Here is a 25,768-nt window from a genome sequence, read left to right as displayed (position 1 = left end):
TGAACTACCTCAAGACATGTGCGATTAATTGTGTGAGTGTGAATAAGTGTGTATGTGTTTCCCAGTGATGGGTTGCAGCTGGAAGGGCATCAGCTGCATAAAACAAATGCTGGATAAGTTGGCGGTTCATTCCGCTGTGGCGACCCCAGATTAATAAAGGAACTAAGCCAAAAATAAATGAATGAATGAATGTTAAAAAAGGAGCAATGACGCCCATTACTTTAGAAGCTCCTACTTTAGTTAGAAGCTCCTTTTAGCTTGAAGATCATAAAAATTGAACAGTGATGCACATTATTTTAAAGATTTTCTCCTATTTCTGTAAGTTAGAAGCTACTTTTAGCATTAAGATGTTAAAAAAGGAACAGTGAGGCTTATTTTAAAGATTTTCTCTTATATCTGCAAGTTAGAAGCTCCTTTTAGCTTGAAGATCATAAAAATTGAACAGTGATGCACATTATTTTAAAGGGTTTCTCTTATATCTGCAAGTTAGTAGCTATTTGTACCTTTAAGATCATAAAAATTGACAAGTGATGCCCATTATTTTAAAGGGTTTCTCCTATTTCTGTAAGTCAGAAGCTACTTTTAGCTTTAAGATGTAAAAAAAAATTAACATTGACACCCATTATTTATAAGATTTTCTCCTATATCTGCAATTTAGAAGCTACTTTTAGTTCAAGATGTTAAAAATTGAACGGTGACGCCCATTATTTTAAAGATTTTCTCATACCTGCAAATTAGAAGCTCCTTTTAGCTTGAAGATCATAAAAATTGAACAGTGATGCACATTATTTTAAAGATTTTCTCCTATTTCTGTAAGTTAGAAGGTACTTTTAGCTTTAAGATGTTCAAAAAGGAACAGTGAGGCTTATTATTTTAAAGATTTTGTCCTGTATCTGCAAGTTAGAAGCTCTTTGTACCTTTAAAATGTTTTTGTACCTTTAAAACTTGAACGGTGAAGCCCATTATTTATAAGATTTTCTCTTATATCTGCAATTTACAATGCATTTTTAGCTTTAAGATGTTAAAAATTGAATAGTGACGCCTATTAATTTAAAGATTTTCTTCTATATCTGCAATTTAAAAGCTCCTTTTAGCTTGAGGATCATAAAAATTGAACAGTGAGGCTTATTAATTTAAAGATTTTCTCCTATTTCTGTAAGTTAGAAGCTACTTTTAGCATTAAGATGTTAAAAAAGGAACAGTGAGGCTTATTAATTTAAAGATTTTCTCCTATTTCTGCAAGTTAGAAGCTACTTTTAGCTTTAAGATGTGGGTCCAAAGCTTTAATTCTACATCCGATTTCAGATTGGTATAAGAAAATGAGCACACTGAATAAAATCATTCATTGGATGTACTAAATGTTTTAAGGTAAGTGTTTGCAAAGAGTTGATATGGGCTGAATTTAAACAAATTAAATTGAGTAATGCTCAACTTCATCTGTTTGTTTAAAGTGTTTGCAACCACTCACTGTACCTTAAAAACTCATTTCCATCCACACATGAGAACAAAGACATGTGTAGTGATTAGTGCACTCATTAGATGTCACGAGTCCTCTCTGTGATATTAGACACCTGTGTGTGTTTCCTCCGTCTGTCTGTGTCTCGATCCCTCAGTGTTCACTAGTCAGGCTCATTAGCTCAGTGTGGAGGTGAAGGCCAGCGTGAAGTTAAACTAACACTTATCTAATTACCCACAGACGGCAGACAAAGCGGATTCCTTCTGCCTGACTGCACTAATCTGACACTTATATATAAACCTCACACTCACACACACACACACACACACACACACACACATAAGAGAGATTCAGACCAGACAAACGACCCAGCACACACTCATAGCCTGATCAGCAAGGTCAGTTGGCGTTTCTGTGTGGAGTTTGCATGTTCTCTCTGTGTTGGTGTGGGTTTCCTCCGGGTGCTCTGGTTTCCCCCACAGTCCAAACACATGCGCTATAGGGGAATTGATGAACTAAATTGGTCGTAGTGTATGAGCGCGTGAATGTGATTGAATGGGTATGGGTGTTTCCCAGTACTGGGTTGCAGCTGGAAGGGCATCCGCTGTGTAAAACATATGCTGGAATAGCTAGCAGTTCATTCCGCTGTGGTGACCTCTAAAATAGAGACTAAGCTGAAGGAAAATGAATGAATGAACAGGAATCTGCCAATTATGCGTGCAATTAAAGGCTATAATTAGCAGCAGCAGTTGGAAATGTGTGAGGAGAAGGCGGAGTTAAAGATGCAGAAACGCCTGTGTGTTAAAGAGCGTCTGAAAGCGCCGTGAAATGACACACAGCCGAGCAGAAACTGGGCTTTTCTGTCTGTCTGTGTGTGTGCGTGTGTGTGTGTGTGTGTGTGTGTGTGTGCGTGTGTGTGTGTGCAGGCACTTCTGCAGGCTCTGAGCTGCTGCTGCATCTGCTAATGGTGGAGATCATTGAGCTGCATGGGAGATAGAACATACAGAAAACAGAGAAAAAGATGAGGGTGGAAGAGACAGCATGTTGGAGAATCTAACACGCATACACACACACACACAAATACATGTGTGTATACTTACTTACAAACACACACTTACACATATACACACAAACGCAAACACACAAATTCCTTTACACACATACACACACATAAATTACTCATACACATACACTCACTTTATTATTTGTTCATTCATTCATTTTCTTTTCGGCTTAGTACTTTATTTATCAGGGGTCGCCACAGCAGAATGAACCACCAACTTCTCCAGCACATGTTTTACGCAGCAGATGCCCTTCCAGCTGCAACCCATCACTGGGAAACACCCATACACTCTCATTCACACACATACACTACAGCCAATTTTAGTTTATTCAATTCACCTATACCGCATGTGTTTGGACTGTGGGGGAAACCGGAGCACCCGGAGGAAACCCACACCAACACGGGGAGAACATGCAAACTCCACACAGAAATGCCAACTGACCCAGCCGAGGCTCGAACCAGCAACCTTCTTGCTTTTTTAATTATCATCATCAATATTATTATCAATATTATTGTTATTTTTGTTATGATTATTATTTATTTTACTTTATAGTTATCATCAATATTATCATCATAATTTTTATAATTATTATTATTATCATCAATATTATTATTATTATTATTATTATTATTATTATCACCATCAATATTATTATTATTATTATTATTATTATTATTATTATTATTGTTATCATCATCAATATTATTATTATTATTATTATTATTATTATTATTATTATTATTATTATTATTATTATTATTATTATTATTATTGTTATCATCATCAATATTATTATTATTATTATTATTATTATTATTGTTATCATCATCAATATTATTATTATTATTATTATCATTATTATTATTATTATTATTATTATTATTATTATTATTATTATTATTATTATTATTATTGTTATCATCATCAATATTATTATTATTATTGTTATTATTATTATTATTATTATTATTATTATTATTATTATTATTGTTATCATCATCAATATTATTATTATTATTATTATTATTATTGTTATTATTATTATTATTATCACCATCAATATTATTATTATTATTATTATTATTATTATTGTTATTATTATTATTGTTATCATCATCAATATTATTATTATTATTGTTATTATTATTATTATTATTATTATTATTATTATTATTATTGTTATAATTATTGTTATTGTTATCATCATCAATATTATTATTATTATTATTATTATTATTATCATTATCATTATTATTATTATTATTATTATTATTATTATTATTATTATCGTCATGAATATTATTATTATTATTATTATTATTATTATTATTATCATCATCAATATTATTATTATTATTATTATTATTATTATTATTATCATTATCATTATTATTATTATTATTATTATTATTATTATTATCACCATCAATATTATTATTATTATTATTATTATTATTATTGTTGTTGTTATTGTTATCATCATCAATATTATTATTATTATTATTATTATTATTATTATCAATATTATTATTATTATTATTATTATTATTATTATTATTATTATCACCATCAATATTATTATTATTATTATTATTGTTATTATTATTATTATTATTATTATTATTATTATTATTATTATTATTATTATTATTATTGTTATCATCATCAATATTATTATTATTATTGTTATTATTATTATTATTATTATTATTGTTATTATTATTGTTATTGTTATCATCATCAATATTATTATTATTATTATTATTATTATTATTATTATTATTATTATTATCATTATCATTATTATTATTATTATTATTATTATTATTATTATTATTATTATCACCATCAATATTATTATTATTATTATTATTATTATTATCGTCATGAATATTATTATTATTATTATTATTATTATTATTATTATTATTATTATTATTATTATTATCATCATCAATATTATTATTATTATTATTATTATTATTATCATTATTATTATTATTATTATTATTATCAATATTATTATTATTTTTAGCATTATTATTATTTTATTAGTATTAAGTATTTATTATTGAATATGAATATGAATATGCCGTTGCTTCTGACCCACAATACAAGAGTTATTCTCTCAGGACAGACTGATGAATAAAGACGCTCAAACTTTCTCCTCAATGTAAGCAATATGATCATGTATGGATGTATTTCATTTGCCAGCAGTCCCGATAGCTTTTCCCCCCATATTTTTATTTGTCCGCATTTAAAATGCTAATGCTCACTTTATTACGTGCTCTATCAAATGCAAATGCTTTGTTTTACTGCGGCAAAGTTGGGCCGACAAAGGCATTAGCATATCTTATGCGTTTCTCCTTAGCATGCGCTGGCGAGGAAACCCCATAAATTACATTAACAGACGCATTAGATAAACAAGCCAAAATGATGCCGCCGTTAAGACCTGCAGTAAGGTTGTTTGGGCAAATGAAGGTGTCTGGCTTCGCTAGCATATGGCGCGCCAATTTCATCAAATCAACGCCGTCTGAACGATAGCTGGAAGTGTCAGGCGAGGATGGAAGAGTCTAATAGTCATCATTTTAATAACTGTTTATGACAACGGCTGACTTAGAAACTTCAAGAAGCTTCAAAACAACTTTTAATTGCTAACGCACACGAATACACCTCTAGAGCAGCACTAGGATGATGTACAAATAATTCAAGGCTCATTCTGAAAACGTAGCCCTGCATACATTTCTGAAGATCGTGAATTATGTAGCCAGAGGTACGTATGGCTGCATTTCATCGTTAAAACGATTGTTATGGGGCGGTATTTTCTTTTGTTCCTTGTCATGCTAATCAGCTGACTGCATCCAGTACCTCCATATGAATGGCTTTACAGCTGTTTGTCCAGTGGCTCGCTGCATACGTCAACGTACTTCGAGTCAAGTGAAGAACGGTTCCAGAAAGCAGGCAAAACAAAAACAAAAGCCCAAAAATTAAATAAACAAGTAAATAACAGGGTGAGAATGTGGTAAAATCTGAAAACATGGTAAAAATCAGGCAAGAGCTTTCCCTTTTCTGCATTGCTTTTGAAAACACTATTGATTGGGTTTAAGGAAGGAGGAGGGTGGGTCAGTCGATCAGTCAGTCAGCTGACAGAGGCCTCTGGTGGATTTACGTGAGAACAGCAGGCGAGAATGGCACTCGCAAGAGAAGTTTGAGATCTGAAAAAGCGTACACAGCAGCCTCTGGTGGATTCACGAAAACAAAAACTGCAGAAAATGTATCTCCTGGTCCGTATTTGATGCTCTCCACAAATGTATATAGCGGTACGTTTTCAGAATCAGCCTGGGTTGGATTCCTAAATGATCATCATTAAATTTGATATGATACTGACAGATGAAATGGTAATAACATTTTTGATAAAATAGTCTTAGTGTGCAATACTTTGCTCATAAACCTTAACAAATTTTTCCTTAAATCAAGTTAAATATATATGCAAATACGCTCAAAAAATTATGTTTGCTTATTTAAAATGCGCTGAAACACAATTCTTGAGGGGGTTTTTTTTTGCGACAACTTAATTAAGTTTCATTCATTCATTTTCCTTCGGCTTAGTTTTTTATTTGTTAGGGGTTGTCACAGCAGAATGAACCGCCAACTATTCCAGCATATGTTTTACACAGCGGATTATTATGTTTGGACTGTGGGGGAAACCAGAGCACCTGGAGGAAACCAACACGGGGAGAACATGCAAACTCCACACAGAAATGCCAACTGACGCAGCTGGGATTCAAACCAGCGACCTTCTTGCTGTGAGGCCACAGTGTTAACCACTGAGCTACTGTTCATTCCATTCATTTTTATTTATTTAGCGAAAACCTGGCAACCCAAGTATGTCGAAGACACATCAGCCATTCTTTATGAAGGCCTAAACATGTTCAGTCCCACTTCACCCCCTTTTTTTGCAAAAACCTGGCAACCCTGGTAATGTTCAGTCCGACTTTACACCCAGAAAGCCTGATGTCATATTTTGAATTTTAATGTTATTCTGCTTTTTTTTCTGCTAGTTTTGATTAGCCTTTGAGCTAGTTTGGGATATTTTTGAGTTGCTTTTAGGCTACTTTTTTTCTCACTTTTTAATTTATTTAATTTTTTGCGAAAACCTGGCAACCCTGGTAATGTTCAGTCCCACTTCACACCCCAAAAGCCTGAGCTAGTTTTGGGTTAATTTTGACTGCCTATTTGGCTACTCTCTCTCTCTCTCTTTTTTTTTTTTTCAAAAACCTGGCAACCCTGGCAATGCTGAAGACACATCAGCCATTCTTTATGAAGGCCTAAACATGTTCAGTCCCACTTCACACCCCGAAAGCCTGAACCCAAGCAGATGGCCTGCGTCCCGGAGGATCTGATACAGAAGCATATGGACACACACACACACACATAGAGAGAGACCCCCCAAAACCTCCCCATCTGCACCCACAGACCCTGTCAATGAGGTGTCCACGTCCCTGCCTGCACACAAGCAGAGGGAAACACATTAACAAGCCATAATCTGAAACGCCTGATCCATAATGCATTGTCTGGGCCAATTTACATGGTGTGGAAGCCTTCGGGGACCACAGACCATCCATCACATCACTTTATGAGCTGTTTTAGCCCGTCCCGCTCAGGCCAGCCTTTCACTTTTCCCTTTTTTTCTCCTTCCCATTTTGTCATGCTTGTTGTACCGAGAACAACTGGCCTCATAAAGAACACTAAACAGCTTAATTGTGAGGCTGTAAAAATAAATAAAAGGCACGTACAGAACTAACCAAGTGTGACACACAGAAAACACTGCAGAAGTATGATTTTACATGGAAATGCAAGACTTCAATTTTGCTATTTGTTAAATACCTGGGGAGGAGAGAGGGTTTCTATCACTGATACAAGTTTAATTGATAGGTTTTAATTTATTGGAATATTTTTACAAATATTTTAATGTTTGTATCAATTATCTCATCTTTTTTTTTTTTTGCATGTCTATATATATATGTTTAAATGTTTATAATGTATATATTTCACCTTTGTTATATATATATAAATGTACATATTTTATTTTTGCCTATAAATATTTTTTTTTAGTTTTCATTCAATTTTTTTTTTTTTTTTTGCTTTTTTGTCTCTATTTTTTAAATGTTTATAATGTCTATATTTCATTTTTGTCTATATAGGATTTGTCATTGTTATTAGTTTTTTTCTTTTATATATATATATATATATATATATATATATATATGCTTTTTTAAGTCTATATATTTTAAAATCTTTAGAGTTTATATTTCATTTTTGTTACTTTTTTGCTTTTTAAAAATGTCTATATACATTTAAATAAACGTCTATATTTAATGTTTGCCTATAAACAGATTTTGTCGTTTTTATTTGGGATATTTTGTGCTTTTTTGTTGATGCACACCTATATATATATATATATATATATATATATATATATATATATATATATATATATATATATATATATATATATATATATATATATATATATATATATATACACACATATATATACACATATATATATACACATATATATACACATATATATATACACACATATATATATATATATACACATATATATATATATATATATATACACATATATATATATATATATACACATATATATATACACACACATATATATATATACACACACATATATATATACACACACACATATATACATACACACACACACATATATACATACACACACACACATATAAACATACACACACACATATATACATACACACACACATATATACATACACACACACATATATACATACACACACACATATATACATACACACACACATATATACATATATATATATATATATATATATATATATTTAAAACGTCTATGTCTATTTTTTATTTTTGTTATTTATTTTGTTTTTTTAACGTCTCTATATATTTTTTAAAAGTATTTTACTTTTGTCTATATATAATTTGTCATTTTTATTAGTTTTTGCTTTCTTAAAAGGTCAATATATATTTTTTTTAATTATGATGTTTATAATTTCACTTTTTATTTATATATATACTTTGTCATTTTATTTGTTTTTTTTGCTTTTTTAAAAAGTCTATATATAAGATTTTTTTTAATATAACATATATATATTTAATTTTTGTCTATATATAATTTGTCATATTTATTTCTTTATTTATACATTTTTTGTTGTTGTTGTTGTTTTGAAATGTCTATATTTTTTATTAATTTACTGTTTTTTTTTAATCAGGTAAAACTTCCTAATAAAACATTTCTTAACAAAATAACCTTAGTAAAATTTTAATTGTAGTAATTTTCAGAAATGTATAAACTGTAATTATCATATACGTCATGAAATTGATCTGATGATAATTTAGATCTTTGTTGTTGTTGTTGTTACTATCATCTATTCAATAACTTTCCTTCGGCTTAGACCCTTTATTTATCTGGGGTCGCCACAGTGGAATGAACCACCAACTATTCCAGCATATGTTTTGCACAGCGGATGCCCTTCCTGCTGCAACCCAGTACTGGGAAACACATACACATTTATTCACACAAACACTCATACACTACGGCTAATTTAGTTCATCAATTCCCCTATAGCGCATGTGTTTGGACTGTGGGGGAAACCAGAGCACCCAGAGGAAACCCACTCAAACATGGGGAGAACATGCAAACTCCACACAGAAATGCCAACTGACCCATCCGGGACTCGAACCAGAGACCTTCTTGTTGTGAGGCGACAGCGCTAACCATTGAGCCACTGGGCCACCACGTTGTTCAGCAACTGTAAATCAACAACCTCTATTTACAATATGATGAAACTAGAGTTACATTTCACCAGCTTTTACTCTCTCTGCGTCCTCAGATAAACTTTTAGACGCACAACTAGCGCTATAACACATCTTTCATCGCGGATGGCTCCATTATGTTTGTCATCAGACCATTTTCTCTTCATTTTGTCTTGAGTTATATATTTCTGGATCTCAACAGGCCTCCGATGGTGACATGAAGAATGTTTTACTCCGCTCAGACCATCACAGTAATAACTCGGATGATTTTTCAGATGCGTTCAGTGACAGGACGAAGAAAACAAAGCTGACGAGCCGGCACCCACAAAAGTGCCAGTTTGTTTAATTGCACCGCTAAACACCTCGCTAACTCATTAGCACCCGCAACCCAGACTTTACCCACAATCCATCTGCGGGCCGAGGACAGCACCCATCATGCGGGCAGCCACTGAGAAAGAGCTTTATAATTGTAATCATATATGTGTAGACGCGCATTTGTGCCATACTGTACGATTAGCGAGACAAATAAGTAATAATTTGCTAATGACAACATTATGTTGAGTCAGTTTAGGGGCAATTAAAGTGAGTGATATTTACATACGCCTAATGAATCAGCGTGCCCGTGGCAGCTTCAGGAAGCTCATGAATATTCATGCATGCGCGCGGCAGTTTATAAACTGAATTATGGTTGATTTGCCCTTTTAAAAAATGAACATGGGCGCATCTCCCACAAGGAGCGAACGAACAATAAAGGCTGATTATAAAAATGTTTTAGTGGTAAACCGCCGACGAGGAGAGCAAAGGCTGAGGTGTTTTTTTTTATGGACTTCCAAAGGCTGAATAAAGGCATGAATGAATAAATAAAAAGCATGTGTGAAGGTTGAGCTGCAATCTGTGGTTTCAACCGCTTAGCGCTCATTAGACAGGTCAACGACATCAGCGGCAATCAGCGACACACACTGCCTTAATCTGGCATTTCCCATCGCTGTCGTCTTTCTGCAGGTGCGCTGTTGTCTGATAGACACCCGCATGATCCAAATACTAGTCATTTATCGTAAATACTAGAGTGATTTTGAACCATACTCTATTCAAGTGCTTCTATTGTTGCTATGGTACCACAAGAGTTATAGTAATTGATCACTGGTGTTAATTTATAGTTGCTGTGGTCACACAACAATTGAAGTAATTCTGTAGTTGCTATGGTAACACAACACCACAACAAACTGATCTGTTGTGGTAATTTTATAGTTGACATGATAACAAAACTATGGCAACTGTAATTGATCTGTTGTGGTGATTCTATAGTTGCTATGGTAACACAACAACTACAGTAATTGATCTGTTGTGGTGATTCTATAGTTGCTATGGTAACATAACAACAATAGTAATTTATCTTTTGGGGTAATTCTACAGTTACTATGGTAACAACAACTATAATAATTCATTTGTTGTGGTAATTATATAGTTGCTATGGTAACAACAATCGGTGGTGGTAATTTTATAGTTGCTATGGTAAGACAACTACAGTAATTGATCTGTGGTGGTGATTCTATAGTTGCTATAGTAACACAACAGCTATAGTAATTGATCTGTGGTCGTAATTCTATAGTTGCTATGGTAACAATAATTATAGCAATTGATCTGTGGTGGTAATTCTATTGTTGCTATGGTAACACAACAACTACAGTAATTGACCTTAGGTGGTAACTATATAGTTGCTATGGTAACAAAACAACAACTGTAATTGCTCTGTTGTGATAATTATATAGTTGCTATGGTAACAACAACTACAGTAATTGATCTGTGGTGGTGATTCTATAGTTGCTATAGTAACACAACAACTATAGTAATTGATCTGTGGTCATATTCTATAGTTGCTATGGTAACACAACTACTATAGCAATTGATCTTTGGTGGCAATTCTATTGTTGCTATGGTAACACAACTACTGTAGTAATTGATCTGTGGTGGTAATTCTATAGTTGCTATAGTAACCACCACTACAGTAATTGATCTGTTGTAGTAATTCTATAGTTGACATGGTAACAAAACTACGACAACTGTAATTGAACAGTTGTGGTAATTCTATAGTTGCTATGGTAACACAGCAATTACAGTAATTGATCTGTGGTGATAATTCTATAGTTGCTATGGTAACAAAACAACTATAATTTTTCTGTTGTGATAATTATATAGTTGCTATGGTAACACAACTACAGTAATTGATCTGTGGTGGTGATTATATAGTTGCTATAGTAACACAACAACTATAGTAATTGATCTGTGGTCGTAATTCTATAATTGCTATGGTAACACAACTACTATAGCAATTGATCTGTTGTTGTGATTTTACAGTTGCTATGGCAACAACAACTACAGTAATGGATCTGTTGTAGTGATTCTCTAGTTGCTATGGTAACACAACAACTATAGTAATATAAATAAATAACGAAATACTGTAGTATTCTACAACTCTAGAGTATATTATACTACAATACACCAGTCTACTGTAGTAAAACTAAAGCATACTACCATATTTATTGCAGCTCATCAGTTTATCATTATAGCTAATACTACATTATGCTAAAGCATTCATTACCATTTATTATTTATTAATATTCATTATTGTTGTGAATATGATGATAAATATTTTTGTTTTGTTTTGTATTGTATGGTTCAGAAACACTATAGTATTTACTTTGTTTCTTTTTCTTCATGTGGGTATAGACTGGTGTTTTTGAGGTGCTAAACAAGGCGGCTTTCGATTGTCTGACTCGTCCCCACAAGTTTCACATTCGCTAATTGGTCTCGATTAATTGCAAGATGTGTGTTTTTTGAGTTGGGAAATGCAATTCCCTGGGTAGATTATTAATTGTGAATGCCAACATCTGCCATCTTGATGTGATCCTGCCCGCTTTGACCTGCTGACCCTGAGCTGAACAACAGGTTGCTGTTTGCGGTGTGATGACCAGATCAGATTTATTTAGTGTGATTTAGGCTGATGATGATTTTCTTGTGATTAATTGCTGAAGCTTTTATCAAAGTATATGGTTTTATCATGATACTGAGCCGCAAAAAAGATTACTTTACCAGGTATAATAACAAAAACTGCATACACATACATTCATTTTCTTTTCGGCTTAGTCCCTTTATTAATCTGGGGCCGCCACAGCGGAATGAACTGCCAACTTATCCAGCGTATGTTTTACGCAGTGCCCTTCCAGCTGCAACCCATCACTGGAAAACCTCCACACACACTCATTGACTACGGACAATTGTGCTTACCCAATTCACCTATATCACATGTCTTTGGACTCGTGGGGGAAACCGGAGCACCCGGAGGAAACCCACGCCAACACGGGGAGAACATGCAAACTCCACACAGAAACGCCAACTGACCAAGTTGAGGCTCTAACCAGCAACCTTCTAGCTGTGAGGCGATCGCACTATCCACTGCGCCACTGTGACGCCCGATACATATACATAATCAGAGTAAATAAATGTTTCAACCAGATTAAATTGCAAAAGGATTAAAGTGCAACAGGCAACACTTTACAATAAAATCTCATTAGTAAACGTTAGTAAATAGATTAAAATCAACAGTGAGAAAAAGCCAGATTTATTAAAGGTACTAGTTAACATTAATTTAAAATACAACTGAATTTTATTAATTATTGACTGCATTTAATAAAACAATTATATTATGACTACAACTTTAACACATAATTAGACATTAAGTAATTAACATCAGCTAAGATTAATAAAAGCTTTTGTTTTCATCGTGAGTCTAGTTAAATTTACTAATGGTAACCACTAGAGGCTCATGATTGCACAGTGTTAATGTACAATAGCACTACATCCGACAGATCGCACTATTATGTTTTTCTCTTGTTTTTCATTCTTTTATAACACATTTTATCTGTTTTTATGCTTATTTATTTTTTTTACCATTCTTATTATTTGTTTTCATTTTTCTTATACTTGTTTCTTTTATTCCTGTTTATGTAAAGCACTTTGAATTGCCACTGTGTATGAAATGTGCTATTTAAATAAACTTGCCTTGCCTCTAAATAGTCACAGTCAATATTTCATCATGCAGCAGGGCAAAACAAAACTGTGAAAATTGTGAATTGTTATTATGAACACCACTGCAAATACACTTTGAATATTCTTATATATATATATATATATATATATATATAGTATAAGTGCCTGCAATATCAATATAATGCATGTTCATTATCACAATATATCTAATTGCTGAATATTGCTGTCTGCAGTGTGATATTATTTATTTCAGCAATTAAATGTGCCAAAATCAATCACAAGACTTTTGAAATGCTTTTATCAGTAAGACAGGAGTTTAATAATTTCTATTTTTTAAATTTTTGTTTAATAATTATAGATAGTGTGTTCTTACCTCTCATTAAATGCCTACTGGGATGTTTCGAAGAATGTAGCTTTGATAACATCCTCTGAATTCAGGCTTTGTGATGGAAAACCTGCAAATATGAGAGACATCAGAAATTGTGCTTTATGGAAAATATATATATATATATATATATATATATATATATATATATATTTATTTGCCTGTAAAATAAAATATTCTGTAAAGATTGCGCTTATTAAAGTGTGCTTAATTTTTTCCATTTAAAAAAAAAAAAAGACAAAAAGGATCAAAATGGAAAATTGCTAGACAGATTTTCACCCATTAAATGTACGATTCAAATCAAATCACCCATTAGATTTAAACCCATTAAAATGTAATGAAGAAAATGTAATGGAAGACATTTATAACAAGTTTATATAGCAAAATGGATGTATAAAGTCTTGTCAGGCATATTTGGAAAAATAATGTATGAAATTAAAAGATTAGAGTCACTATCCTTTCAACTGCATCTGTCAGTTTTTAATCACTTCACATATAATAAAATTTTGTATGATCATTAATTCTGCTATATAAGGTCACAATAAGTAGGCTATGGTTAATTTTTATATAACGGTAATTTATGCTGAATAGACAGCATTAAACATTAGGTTATTTCACCTATATTTTGACATTTTATTTTCATAAAAGTAATATAAATGTTACACACTGTGTTCAACTACATTTTTTTGTGGTTTCCGTCAATAAAAATAACTTTTTTAAATTTAATGCCGATAAAATATCTGACCCACGATCTTTAATTTAAAAATGAGGAGTTGTAAAACACTTAGATGTATTTCCTTTTATAAAGATCACAGGAGAGGAAAAAATGATGAACATCCTGAAGTAAACACCACATGTGTAATGTTCATCAGTATACGAGTATTCGGTTAACATGATCAGATGTGTGTCAAATCTGAGAAACCAGAAGCCTCGAGTCTGCCATTTACATGACGTAGAGCACTGCTGACACCCAGTGGCTAAAAAAATGGAAATTAATATTATGTGAAGGCATTAAACAGCAGTACACAGTTGGAAAGGTTCAATAATACTACTAATACAATTATTAATATAATAATAAATAATAATAATAATAATAACAACAAAATGTTTAATAGCCAAAAAATAAGATTTTCAAGGTGCAATAAACCGTAAAACCATTTGCTCCACAAAGAGTGTACATATAATTATGATAGAGAATTAAAACAATAGCATGATTTAATGATTTTTTGCACAGGTAAAATGGCGGCTCGCGGGAGAAAAACGAGGTGAATAAACTTACTTTATCGTGCCTGCTGTACAAACATTTGTTGTTGACAGGCCGCTCTTTCTCTGAAAGTATAGAGATAGGTCGACTGTCGGTGTATGCGTGTGCTGCCGTCGGTACCGAGCCGTTTCTTTTTCCAGTGAGCCGTTATGGTGAATGGAAATTGCCGCCTAAAAACAGTATTGGCGGTTAAATCAAATCCTGACGAACCGGTAGGCAATGCTTTAAATTCAGTCAATAGCAAAACGGCGAGTCGCCAAAAAATGAATAGTTTATTAATGTTATAAAACTTATGACAAATTAAGCTTTAGCCAATAGTATATACCACATTTTTGACGCTTTTCGTGAATTATAAGAGTAACTTCAGTATGTGTTATAATTTCAGTAGCTATAGGCCTATTTGGTGTTTGTGAATATAATACCACATTATTATTATTGAAAGTTGTTTATTACTACCTTTGTATTTTACCACAGCAACAATATGAAAAAGACAGTTTGATTAAAGTAATTATCTATAGTATGCCTCTAAAAACAGGATTTACTACAGTATTTCTCATGTAACGTACAGTATGTACCTCCTCGATGTCAGGTAAATATATTGTAAAAAACTCAGCCCACTTCCTTATACAAGGATCATGCCCAACACATGTGGCTATATTCTTTAAATTTCTCTTTTGAAATATGGTATAAATCGCAAAAGTACGGACTTCCCTCTGTCTCCAATTCAGCTTTTACTTCTTGCATCTATATTTCGCGCATCACCACATCCACCTGATTGAAAATAACCTATATCGACTGTCATATGTCACAGAAAGCTCACTCACAAACGCACAGGTTACAGGAATTACCCCCCAAAAACATTTATTTACAAACCACTCACAGGCCAGGAACAAACACAAAAGAACAGCATGACAACACCAGACAAAACACTCGGTTGAACTGGAGGGGTATAAATACACAAGACAAGATTAAACTGATTACAAGCAGGGGTGCGACACAGGTGGAACTGATGAAACTAATGATTGGCGGGAAAACTGAACACAGGAATCACATGACAACAGAAAGCACATGGATGGAACACATGACAGGTAAACAAAAGGATCGTGACTATAACACACTCTCATTTTGGGAGAAAAAGTATGTAGATGTGGTTTCAACAGCCAGATGCATTTAGACCTGTTTAGGTTCATCTGTAATGTGATCCAGATCACCTCCTGAAGTGGTTTGAGCAATTGCATTTATATCCATCCCAAATGCATTTCATAGGGCATTTAGAGTTAGCTATCGGAACAAAATGCATGAAGTGACCAGGCGTAAACAGACCCATATTGACAGCTACATCAACAGTGCAGCATTTAAAATGTAGGAAAAAAGAGGCGAATTTCCTGAACATTTCCAAAAAAACAGCAATGATCTACATTGGTTTGGATGGTGTACAAATCTGTTCTGCATTAACATCTATATTTTTAATGATATTCATCTTTTTAATACTATTGGTTGTTGGTTCTTCTTGTTAATACTGTTGGCTGATCTTACATCAGTGATTTGCCAGCAAATACCGAGCAAGTAAAGCTATTTACAGTAATTAAAGAAGTGATAAATAGCATAGATCAAGAATAATAGGAAAGCACACACACACTGTCTTTGCAATAGGCACATCATGAGTATTGGTTGCATCCTGACATACTGGTGTGATGCATCTCTGTTGTAAATGCTGCCATTTGATAATAATTTAACATTCAAATTTTTATTATTCAACACTTAGCAACCAGTCAACACATTGCATTGTGTTGCATTAGCACTGTTCTATCTGAGATGTAGTCCATAACACTCTCTCACATGTTTAGTTTTTACATTTTGGGAAGAGTAAAGCATACAGATGTGGTTTCAACAACCAAATGCAGTTAGACCTGTCCAGTTTCATCTGCAACATGTCCGAGAACACATCCCAAAGTACTCACACCCATCCTTATCTATCCAAACAGCCCCATATTGAGACCTACATTAACAATGCAGTGCTAAAATTTGAGAAATAAACATTCTCTCAGTATAAAAATGTGACAAATATCCTGGACATCTCCAAAAGCCCACTGCGAGACATGAAAATCTCCGGAAAGGACATCATGCCACTGTGATCTACTTTGGTTTGGATGGTGTACGACTTCAGTTCTGTATTCCCGGTCAGCACAGAGGTGTGAATGACTGCGATTCTGGCCTCCTCGTGGTACGGGGCGTCCCGATCCTTCCCTATAACGAAATCATAACTCTGTCCAGGCCTCCAGAAGGGGTATGTGATGGTAAATGTCTCCAAACGCTGCACTGTGAAGTATTCAGACAGGACGGGCTGCTCAGCAGGAGGTTTGCACTGAACCAGCGACAAATGCCGGACTTCAGAATTGTTCAGAAACAAGGCCACATTCAGAGGCGATGTATACCAAACCGTCAGACGCTTCTTCTGGACGGGGCTGGGTTTTTCGGTTTTCTGCAGCACCTCTGAGTGGTCTCTGCAGTTGCTGAGTTCGCTGGTGTTCATTTTCTCGCAGGAGGCCGGCTCTGTGCACATGTAAACATTGCTTTCTGTCACGTAAGCCACCTTGAACTCGGAGCGCAGGAGGGCAGGAGCTGCTAGCCACAGTATGCAGGACAGCACTGCCAAACTCATCCCACCACTCCGGGTCATCTCAGGATTCCTGCATGCAATTACAAGGAACATATAAGATATGGTTTTTGTGCTTCTTTAATATGCAAATGAGCTGCTGCTGCACCACACCCACTTCCCAGAAGAGGGCGGGGCCTTTACAAGCTCTTATTTTGGGAAGAACAAACCAAACATCTGCATGTGCTTTAACACCTCAATTAAATCTACCGATATACAGTTTCCTGAACAACACACATGAATTCTGCACAGAAAGACGTCTGTTAGATGGAGACTCGTACGGTGAGCAGATTTCAAAGCAGGTGCAGAAACATTTTCTAGCTGACTTATGAATATTCATCAGTTTTTGTTTATACAAGTGCACAATTATATTTTGTGTCTTTTTATCATTAATTAAAACAGCTCCGTTTAGGAACAAAACAACCATAATTAAGACTTTTCATCTAATATCTAATAATAGACCATATCAAATATTCATTTGTACACAGCCCAGAGGTCTAGACTAAAATGATGGTCAATATGATGGCTATTGCTTGCTCAGCAGGAAATCCACATATAAAAAAATACTACACTAAATTTGGTGATTTTGAACCATTCTATTGGAAAGTCTATTATACTGTATGTGCTATAGTATTTACAACACTTTGAATGCTTCTTTAGTATTGACTATTGTGAACTATACTGTAGTATACTTTAGTTTTTAATTTATTGTAAGCGGTGGTGTATTGTAGAATAATATACCCTATAGCTGTAAAACTTCAGTGAGGGTCCTTTTTATATTAATATAGGTATTGTGTTACCATAGCAACTATAGAATCACCTTGACAGATCAATCACTGTAGTTGTGTTACTGTAGTAACTATAGAATCACAGCAACAGAGTAATTGCTATAGTCAGTGTTTCCATAGCAACTATAGAATCACCCCAACAGATCAATTACTATTTTTGTGTTACCATAGCAACTATAGAATCACCACAACAGATTAATTACAATAGTTATGTTACCATAGCAACTATAGAATCACCCTAACAGATCAGTTACTAAGATTGTTTTACCATAGCAACTAAAGAATCACCACAATCGATTAATTACTATAATCGTTCTATTACTATAGCAACTATATAATCAGATCAGTTACTATGGTTGTGTTACCATAGCAACAATAGAATCACAGCAACAGATTAATTACTATGGTCTTCATGTTACAAAAGCAACTAAAGAATCACCCCAACATATCAATTACTATGGTTGTGTTACCATAGCAACTATATAATCACCACAATAGATAAATTACTATAGTTGTTGTGTCACCATGGCAACTATAGAGTCACCCCAACATATCAATTAGTGGGGTTGTGTTACCATAGCAACTATAGAATTACCACAACAGATTAATTACAGTATTGTTATGTTACCATAGAAACTATAGAATTGCCTCAATAGATCAATTATTATAATTGTTGTGTTACCATAGCAACTATAGAATTAGTCCAAAAATTAATTCCAATAGTTATGTTACCATAGCAACTATAGAATTACCCCAACAGATCAGTTACTATGGTTTGTACCACAACAACTAAAGAATCACCATAACAGATGAATTACTATAATCGTTTTATTACTATAGCAACTATGTAATCAGATCAGTTACTATGGTTGGTACCATAGCAACAATAGAATCACCACAACATATCAGTTAGTATGGTTGTGTTACCATAGCAACAATAGAATCACAACAACATATCAATTAGTATGGTTGTGTTACCATGGCAACTATAGAATCACCACAACAGATTAATTACAATAGTTGTTGTTACCATAGAAACTATAGAACTACACCAACTGATTTTTTTTTACTATAGTCGTTATGTTACCATAGCAACTATAGAACTACCCCAACAGATTTATTACTATGGTCGTGTTACCATAGCAACTTTAGAATTGCCACAACAGATTAATTACTATAGTCATTATGTTACCATAGCAACAATAGAATTACCCCAAAAGATCAATTACTATGGTTTTGTTACCATAGCAACTATAGAATCACCACAACAGATTAATTAATTTAGTCAGTGTTACCATAGCAATTATATAATTACCCTAAAATATCAATTACTATGGATTGCTAGTATGTAGTACTTTAACACAGAGAATAAGAGCCAGTGTGTTAGGCAGCTCACTAGTGTTCAGAACAGAGCCGGTCTCCTTTTAAATGAAAGATCAGCAGCTTACCAAAACGCTTCAGTGGTGCGTGAAGGAGTTCCAGTGTGTTTGGTTAGTCATCCAATGCCAGATGTAGAGGGGATAATAAAACAGGCTCTGCCCTCTGACGCTCTGCCACTCTGCCCACTCTCACCAGCGCCATGACTGCCCTCTCAGATTCAGACTGAAAAGAAGAACAACATCATCCTGGAACACATGCTGAACACAGTGTGCCAGGTCTACGTAAAATGCTCCACAGTGACTAATCTGTCCTTTTTGAAAGTCATGAAATCATTCATTCATTTTCTTTTCAGCTTAGTCCCTTTATTAATCAGGGGTAGCCACAGTGGAATGAACCGCCAACTTATATGTTTTATGCAGCGGATGCCCTTCCAGCTGCAACCCATCACTGGGAAACACCCATACACACTTATTCACACTTACACACTATGGACAATTTAGCCTACCCAATTTACCTATACCACGTTTTTGGACAGTGGGGGAAATCGGAGCACCCGAAGGAAACCCACGCGAACGCAGGGAGAACATGCAAACTCCACACAGAAACGGCAACTGACCCAGCCGGGACTCGAACCGGCGACCTTATTTTTTATTATAAAATAATATCTGATAAAAGTCTATTTTGTTTTATTTCGGCTAGAATAAAAGCAGTTTTTAATTTTTTAAACACCATTTTAAGGTCAATATTATTAGCCCCTGAGCTATATATTTGATACTCTACAAATTAAATCATCGTTATACAATAACTTGCCTAATTACCCTACCTATAAAAGCAGTTTTTAAGCCATTTTAAGGTCAATATTATCAGCCCCTTTAAGAGATCTTTGTTTTCGATAGACTACAAAAAATCATTGTTATCCAATTTCTTATAACATATAAATACATAAATAAATAAATAAATAAATAAATAAATAAATAAATAAATAAATAAATAAATAAAATATAATTATATAGTTATAAGGCGATGCAGTGGTAGGCTAAATTTTCTGAAGTGTATGAGTGTGTATGGATGTTTCCCAGAGATGGGTTGCAGCTGGAAGGGCATCCGCTGCGTAAAACATGTGCTGGATAAGTTGGTGGTTCATTCCGCTGTGGCGACCCCGGATTAATAAAGGGACTAAGCTGAAAATAAAATGAATGAATGAATAATTATACAATTATAGAAACTATATAATTATAAAATAAAATAAATATATGAAATATTATTATAAAATAAAAATAGAATTATAAAAATGTTTTTTAAAAATGAAATAAAGTATAATTATACAATTTTAAAATATATATAATTATGAAATAAACACAAATAAAATAATATAAATAAATACAAATTTATAAAAGCACTGCTTTATATATAAACTGCTGTGGTCAAAATTATTAGCCCCCTTAGGGGATGTTTTTTTTTAATTGTCTACAAAATAAACCACTGTTATACATGACTTGCCTAATTACCCTAACTTTACCCTAATTAACCTAGTTAAGCCTTTAAATGTCACTATAAGCTGAATACTAGTGTCTTGAAGAATATCTAGACTAATATTAGCTGCTATTATCATGGCAAAGAGAAAAGAAATCTGTTATTAGAGATGAGTTACTAAAACTTCAACTCTATAATACTGTTAAATCTGTAAAAACAACATAAAAAGCACTGGCAGTTTATTACCTGTTTTCTGTACAATAGTTTACAACACCAACACAAACATATATATATATATAACTTTAAACTATTAAAAACATCAGTAAACGTCACTTTTCAAGCTTTTCAACTTCATAAGATCCCATAATGCAATTAAATAAATGGGGGAAAATAAAAACATGAATCCCAAATGACAGAAAACTGCTAACTTACGCATATTTATCACAGTGTATGTGGACTGAGTTTATCTAAATACACACTTTTTCAAAACAGCAGAAGCAAAACATTAACCAATATATTATCGTACTCTAACAATAAAGAATCACGTCTTTCTACGCCACCAAAAGCCAAGCAGAAGCGTTTACCTTTCTCTCAGCTTTCCTCTCCTTCAGACATGGAGGCTTGTGTTTTTATGAGCAAAAGTCTCACAAAAATTCCTCAGCTCCGCTTCAGCCGAGGCTCTGTTGCTTACATTGGCAGCGTCTTGCTCCAGAGTCTGAAACTATGCTGAAGTTTTCTTATTATGCAACGAGACGGGCCGGAGGTGACGTGCCGTTAGCAACCACTATTTATCCTGCCTGGTCCAGAAGGCATGCAGCTGTCCTCCATTTTCTGAATAACAGCTGGGTGTGCCTATGAACACTTCATCCTTCAGGCTTTTACCTTCTCTACCACACACACTTTACATTTATTGTTGCCACTTTTAATACTTTTAAAGATTCTGCACAATGCAAACGTTATATTCTCAATTATAATCACTTTTAATGGTTAATTGCATGATTTTGGATAAAGAATGTGCCATGCAAATGTTATATTCTCAATTATATTCACCTTTAATGGTTAATGCATGATTTTGGATAAAGAATGTGCCATGCAAATGTTATATTCTCAATTATATTCACCTTTAATGGTTAATGCATGATTTTGGATAAAGAATGTGCCATGCAAATGTTATATTCTCAATAATAATCCCTTTTAATGATTAATTGCATGATTTTGGGTAAAGAATACACAATGTACTGTATACATTATATACTATATTATAACTGCTTTTAATGGTGAATTGCATGATTTTTGATAAAGTATGTGCAATGCAAACGTTATATTCTCAATTATATTCACTTTTAATGGTTAATTGCATGATTTTGGATAAAGAACGTGCAATACAAACGTTATATTCTCAATTATATTCACTTTTAATGGTTAATTGCATGATTTTGGATAAAGAACAAGCAATGCAAACGTTATATTCTCAATTATATTCACTTTTAATGGTTAATTGCATGATTTTGAATAAAGAATACACAATGCAAACGTTATATTCTCAATTATAATCACTTTTAATGGTTAATTGCATGATTTTGAATAAAGAATACACAATGCAAACGTTATATTCTCAATTATAATCACTTTTAATGGTTAATTGCATGATTTTGGATAAAGAACGTGCAATACAAACGTTATATTCTCAATTATATTCACTTTTAATGGTTAATTGCATGATTTTGGATAAAGAACAAGCAATGCAAACGTTATATTCTCAATTATATTCACTTTTAATGGTTAATTGCATGATTTTGAATAAAGAATACACAATGCAAACGTTATATTCTCAATTATAATCACTTTTAATGGTTAATTGCATGATTTTGAATAAAGAATACACAATGCAAACGTTATATTCTCAATTATATTCACTTTTAATGGTTAATTGCATGATTTTGAATAAAGAATACACAATGCAAACGTTATATTCTCAATTATAATCACTTTTAATGGTTAATTGCATGATTTTGAATAAAAAATACACAATGCAAACGTTATATTCTCAATTATATTCACTTTTAATGGTTAATTGCATGATTTTGGATAAAGAACGTGCAATACAAACGTTATATACTCAATCAAAATAACTTTTAATGGTTAATGCATGATTTTGAATAAAGAATGTGTAATGCAAACGTTATAGTCTCAATTATATTCAATTTTAATGGTCAATTGCATGATTTTGGATAAAGAATGTGCAAAGAAAACTTTATATACTCAGTCATAATCACTTTGAATAGTTGCATGTCTTTGGACAAAGAATTTACACAATCGACCCATTCATAAGAGTCTCTCTACAATGCTGAAAGAAAGAAAGGCTTTCTGGCAGTTTTCCCAATGCTGATTCATTCTTTCCTGTAGTTAATCTGAGGAGGGGAAAAATATCTGTCAATGGATAACACTGCAGAAACTCCTTATCTGGTCAGGAGGTACACTCTTATTTATTGCCTAAAATATTAGTGATCTTGTTTCAAGAATACAATGAGATCAGACTGTGTGTTGTTTAAAGAGTCTTCTCTTACGAGTAGAGCTTAAAGTTAGGTGTTTTACCTGCAAGTTTGCTTAATACAATCAGAATAGGGCTGCATGATATTGTAAAAATCTGATATTGTGTAAGTTTATTTGTCTGCGATAAATATTGCAATATGAATACAGTTTCAGAAGATGATTAAAATAGCTCTGTTTGATGGATTTGGCAGAGTCTAACAGTGTTTGGGTACAAAAATTGAACATTCACAATATAAAAATGCTTTGTTTTGTCTTGTTTCTAGTGCAAATATATATATATAAACTCTTAAAGCAAGTAAATATATTATTTACTTTTCACAGTCTGAAGAAAATAAGTAAAGTTTGCTTGTTTTCATGAAATGATCCGCCAGTGTGGTACTGTAAGTGAAATATTTTTATTTTTGCTTTGAAATGTAGATATTTGGGATAGAAACAAGACAAAACTTCAAAGTAAGAAATGTTTTATTGCACTAATCATATGAATTCGATATAAATACAGTGATTAAATACAATTCTGTAGCTCCTGGTCAACTATAATTCAGATTGGATATTGCATATCCTGCGATGTGACTATTGCTGATGCACACATTGAGATTTGGATGCTGAAACCGTATATTGTGCAGCCCTAAATCAGAGCCATAATTGAAGAGCAGTCTTGTTTTTTAAGATTTTATTACTCAGCTGTTTGTTTTGCTCATTCATTCCAACTTCATTACAAGGTACGAATCTAAAATTATAATAATAATAATCCATAATCCATAAAAACAAATCATCCATATCATCGAACACAAATAATAGTTTAGGTTTGCCTACACTGTAAAAAAAAACTGTTAAAAAAAAGACAAAAAGTTAAGACGAGAAATATTTTATGTTGATTTAACTTATTTAATAACTTAATCAGGATATTAACTTATTTTTTTAAGTTATGCAAAGTTTAACTTCATATTTTTAAGTTGGGAAAACACACTTTTTCATCTCTTTGACACTTTAAACGACTCTTTTTTTTTTGCAACCGAGACATTTTCTCACAATCTCCAAAAAAAACATTGTGCATTTCTGAGTGAGCCTCAGACAGGTGAGTGGGTTTGACAAACCACCCGTAGAAACATTCATTCATTCATTTTCCTTCAGCTTAATCCCTTATTCATCCGAGATCGCCACAGCAGAATGAACCGCCATCTCATCCAGCATATGTTTTATGCAGATGCCCTTCCAGCTGCAACCCAGTACTAGGAAACACCCATACACTCTCACATTCACACACACACTCATAAACTACGGCTAATTTAGCTCATCAGTTCCCCTATAGCGCATGTGTTTGGACTGTAGGGGAAACCGGAGCACCCGGAGGAAACCCACACCAACACGGGGAGAACATGCAAACTCCACACAGAAATGCCAAATGACCCAGCTGGGACTTGAACCAGTGACCTTCTTACTGTAAGGCAACAGTACTAACCACTGAGCCACCCAATAGAATCACTCCTCTCTAAAAAACAAAAACACTCCCCCCTGCCTTTACCAGCACCTAATTCTCTGAGCACTATAACAGTTGCTCTGTATAATCAGCACTTGTTGTGTGTGTTGCCTCTTCTTCTTGAATCACTGAATGCCTCCTCAATTGTAAGACAAAATCATCTGCTAAATGACTAGATGTAAATGTATAAGGAGAGAAAAAGGTCAAGTAAAAGCGTGTTGTGGTCATACAGTCATTCATCTCTATCATTCAGAGACTGTGTGTGTGTAAGACAGGGTTTATAATGCAGTGTGTCCTCAGCATCTCGCTATGCATGAGCGCATCAGCCAAGAGGAAAATCTGAAGCACATCTGGGAACGACGCGAGACAGACAATAAAA

The 25,768-nt window shown here is 33.2% G+C and overlaps 1 protein-coding gene across 1 annotated transcript; it reads right to left on the bottom strand.

Annotated features, from left to right (window-relative positions):
- Positions 1 to 15,897: 15,897 nt before the first annotated feature.
- On the bottom strand, positions 15,898 to 22,117 carry si:ch73-52p7.1 (uncharacterized protein LOC100321084 homolog). Its single transcript, XM_056470380.1, has 3 exons — positions 21,944 to 22,117; positions 19,955 to 20,108; positions 15,898 to 17,752 (listed from the first exon to the last, which is right to left on the bottom strand). Exon 3 carries the CDS (start codon positions 17,740 to 17,742, stop codon positions 17,107 to 17,109), a length of 636 nt encoding a protein of 211 aa, XP_056326355.1. The 5' UTR covers positions 17,743 to 17,752; positions 19,955 to 20,108; positions 21,944 to 22,117; the 3' UTR covers positions 15,898 to 17,106.
- Positions 22,118 to 25,768: the final 3,651 nt, after the last annotated feature.

This window comes from Danio aesculapii, chromosome 13 (genome assembly GCF_903798145.1).
Source record: "Danio aesculapii chromosome 13, fDanAes4.1, whole genome shotgun sequence".
Classification (NCBI taxonomy): domain Eukaryota; kingdom Metazoa; phylum Chordata; class Actinopteri; order Cypriniformes; family Danionidae; genus Danio; species Danio aesculapii.
This window is presented reverse-complemented; position numbering and strand designations above follow the sequence as displayed.

Bases quoted from the DNA above. Each gene is read 5' to 3' on its own strand.
- si:ch73-52p7.1 (XM_056470380.1), bottom strand. From the start codon at position 17,742: ATGACCCGGAGTGGTGGGATGAGTTTGGCAGTGCTGTCCTGCATACTG.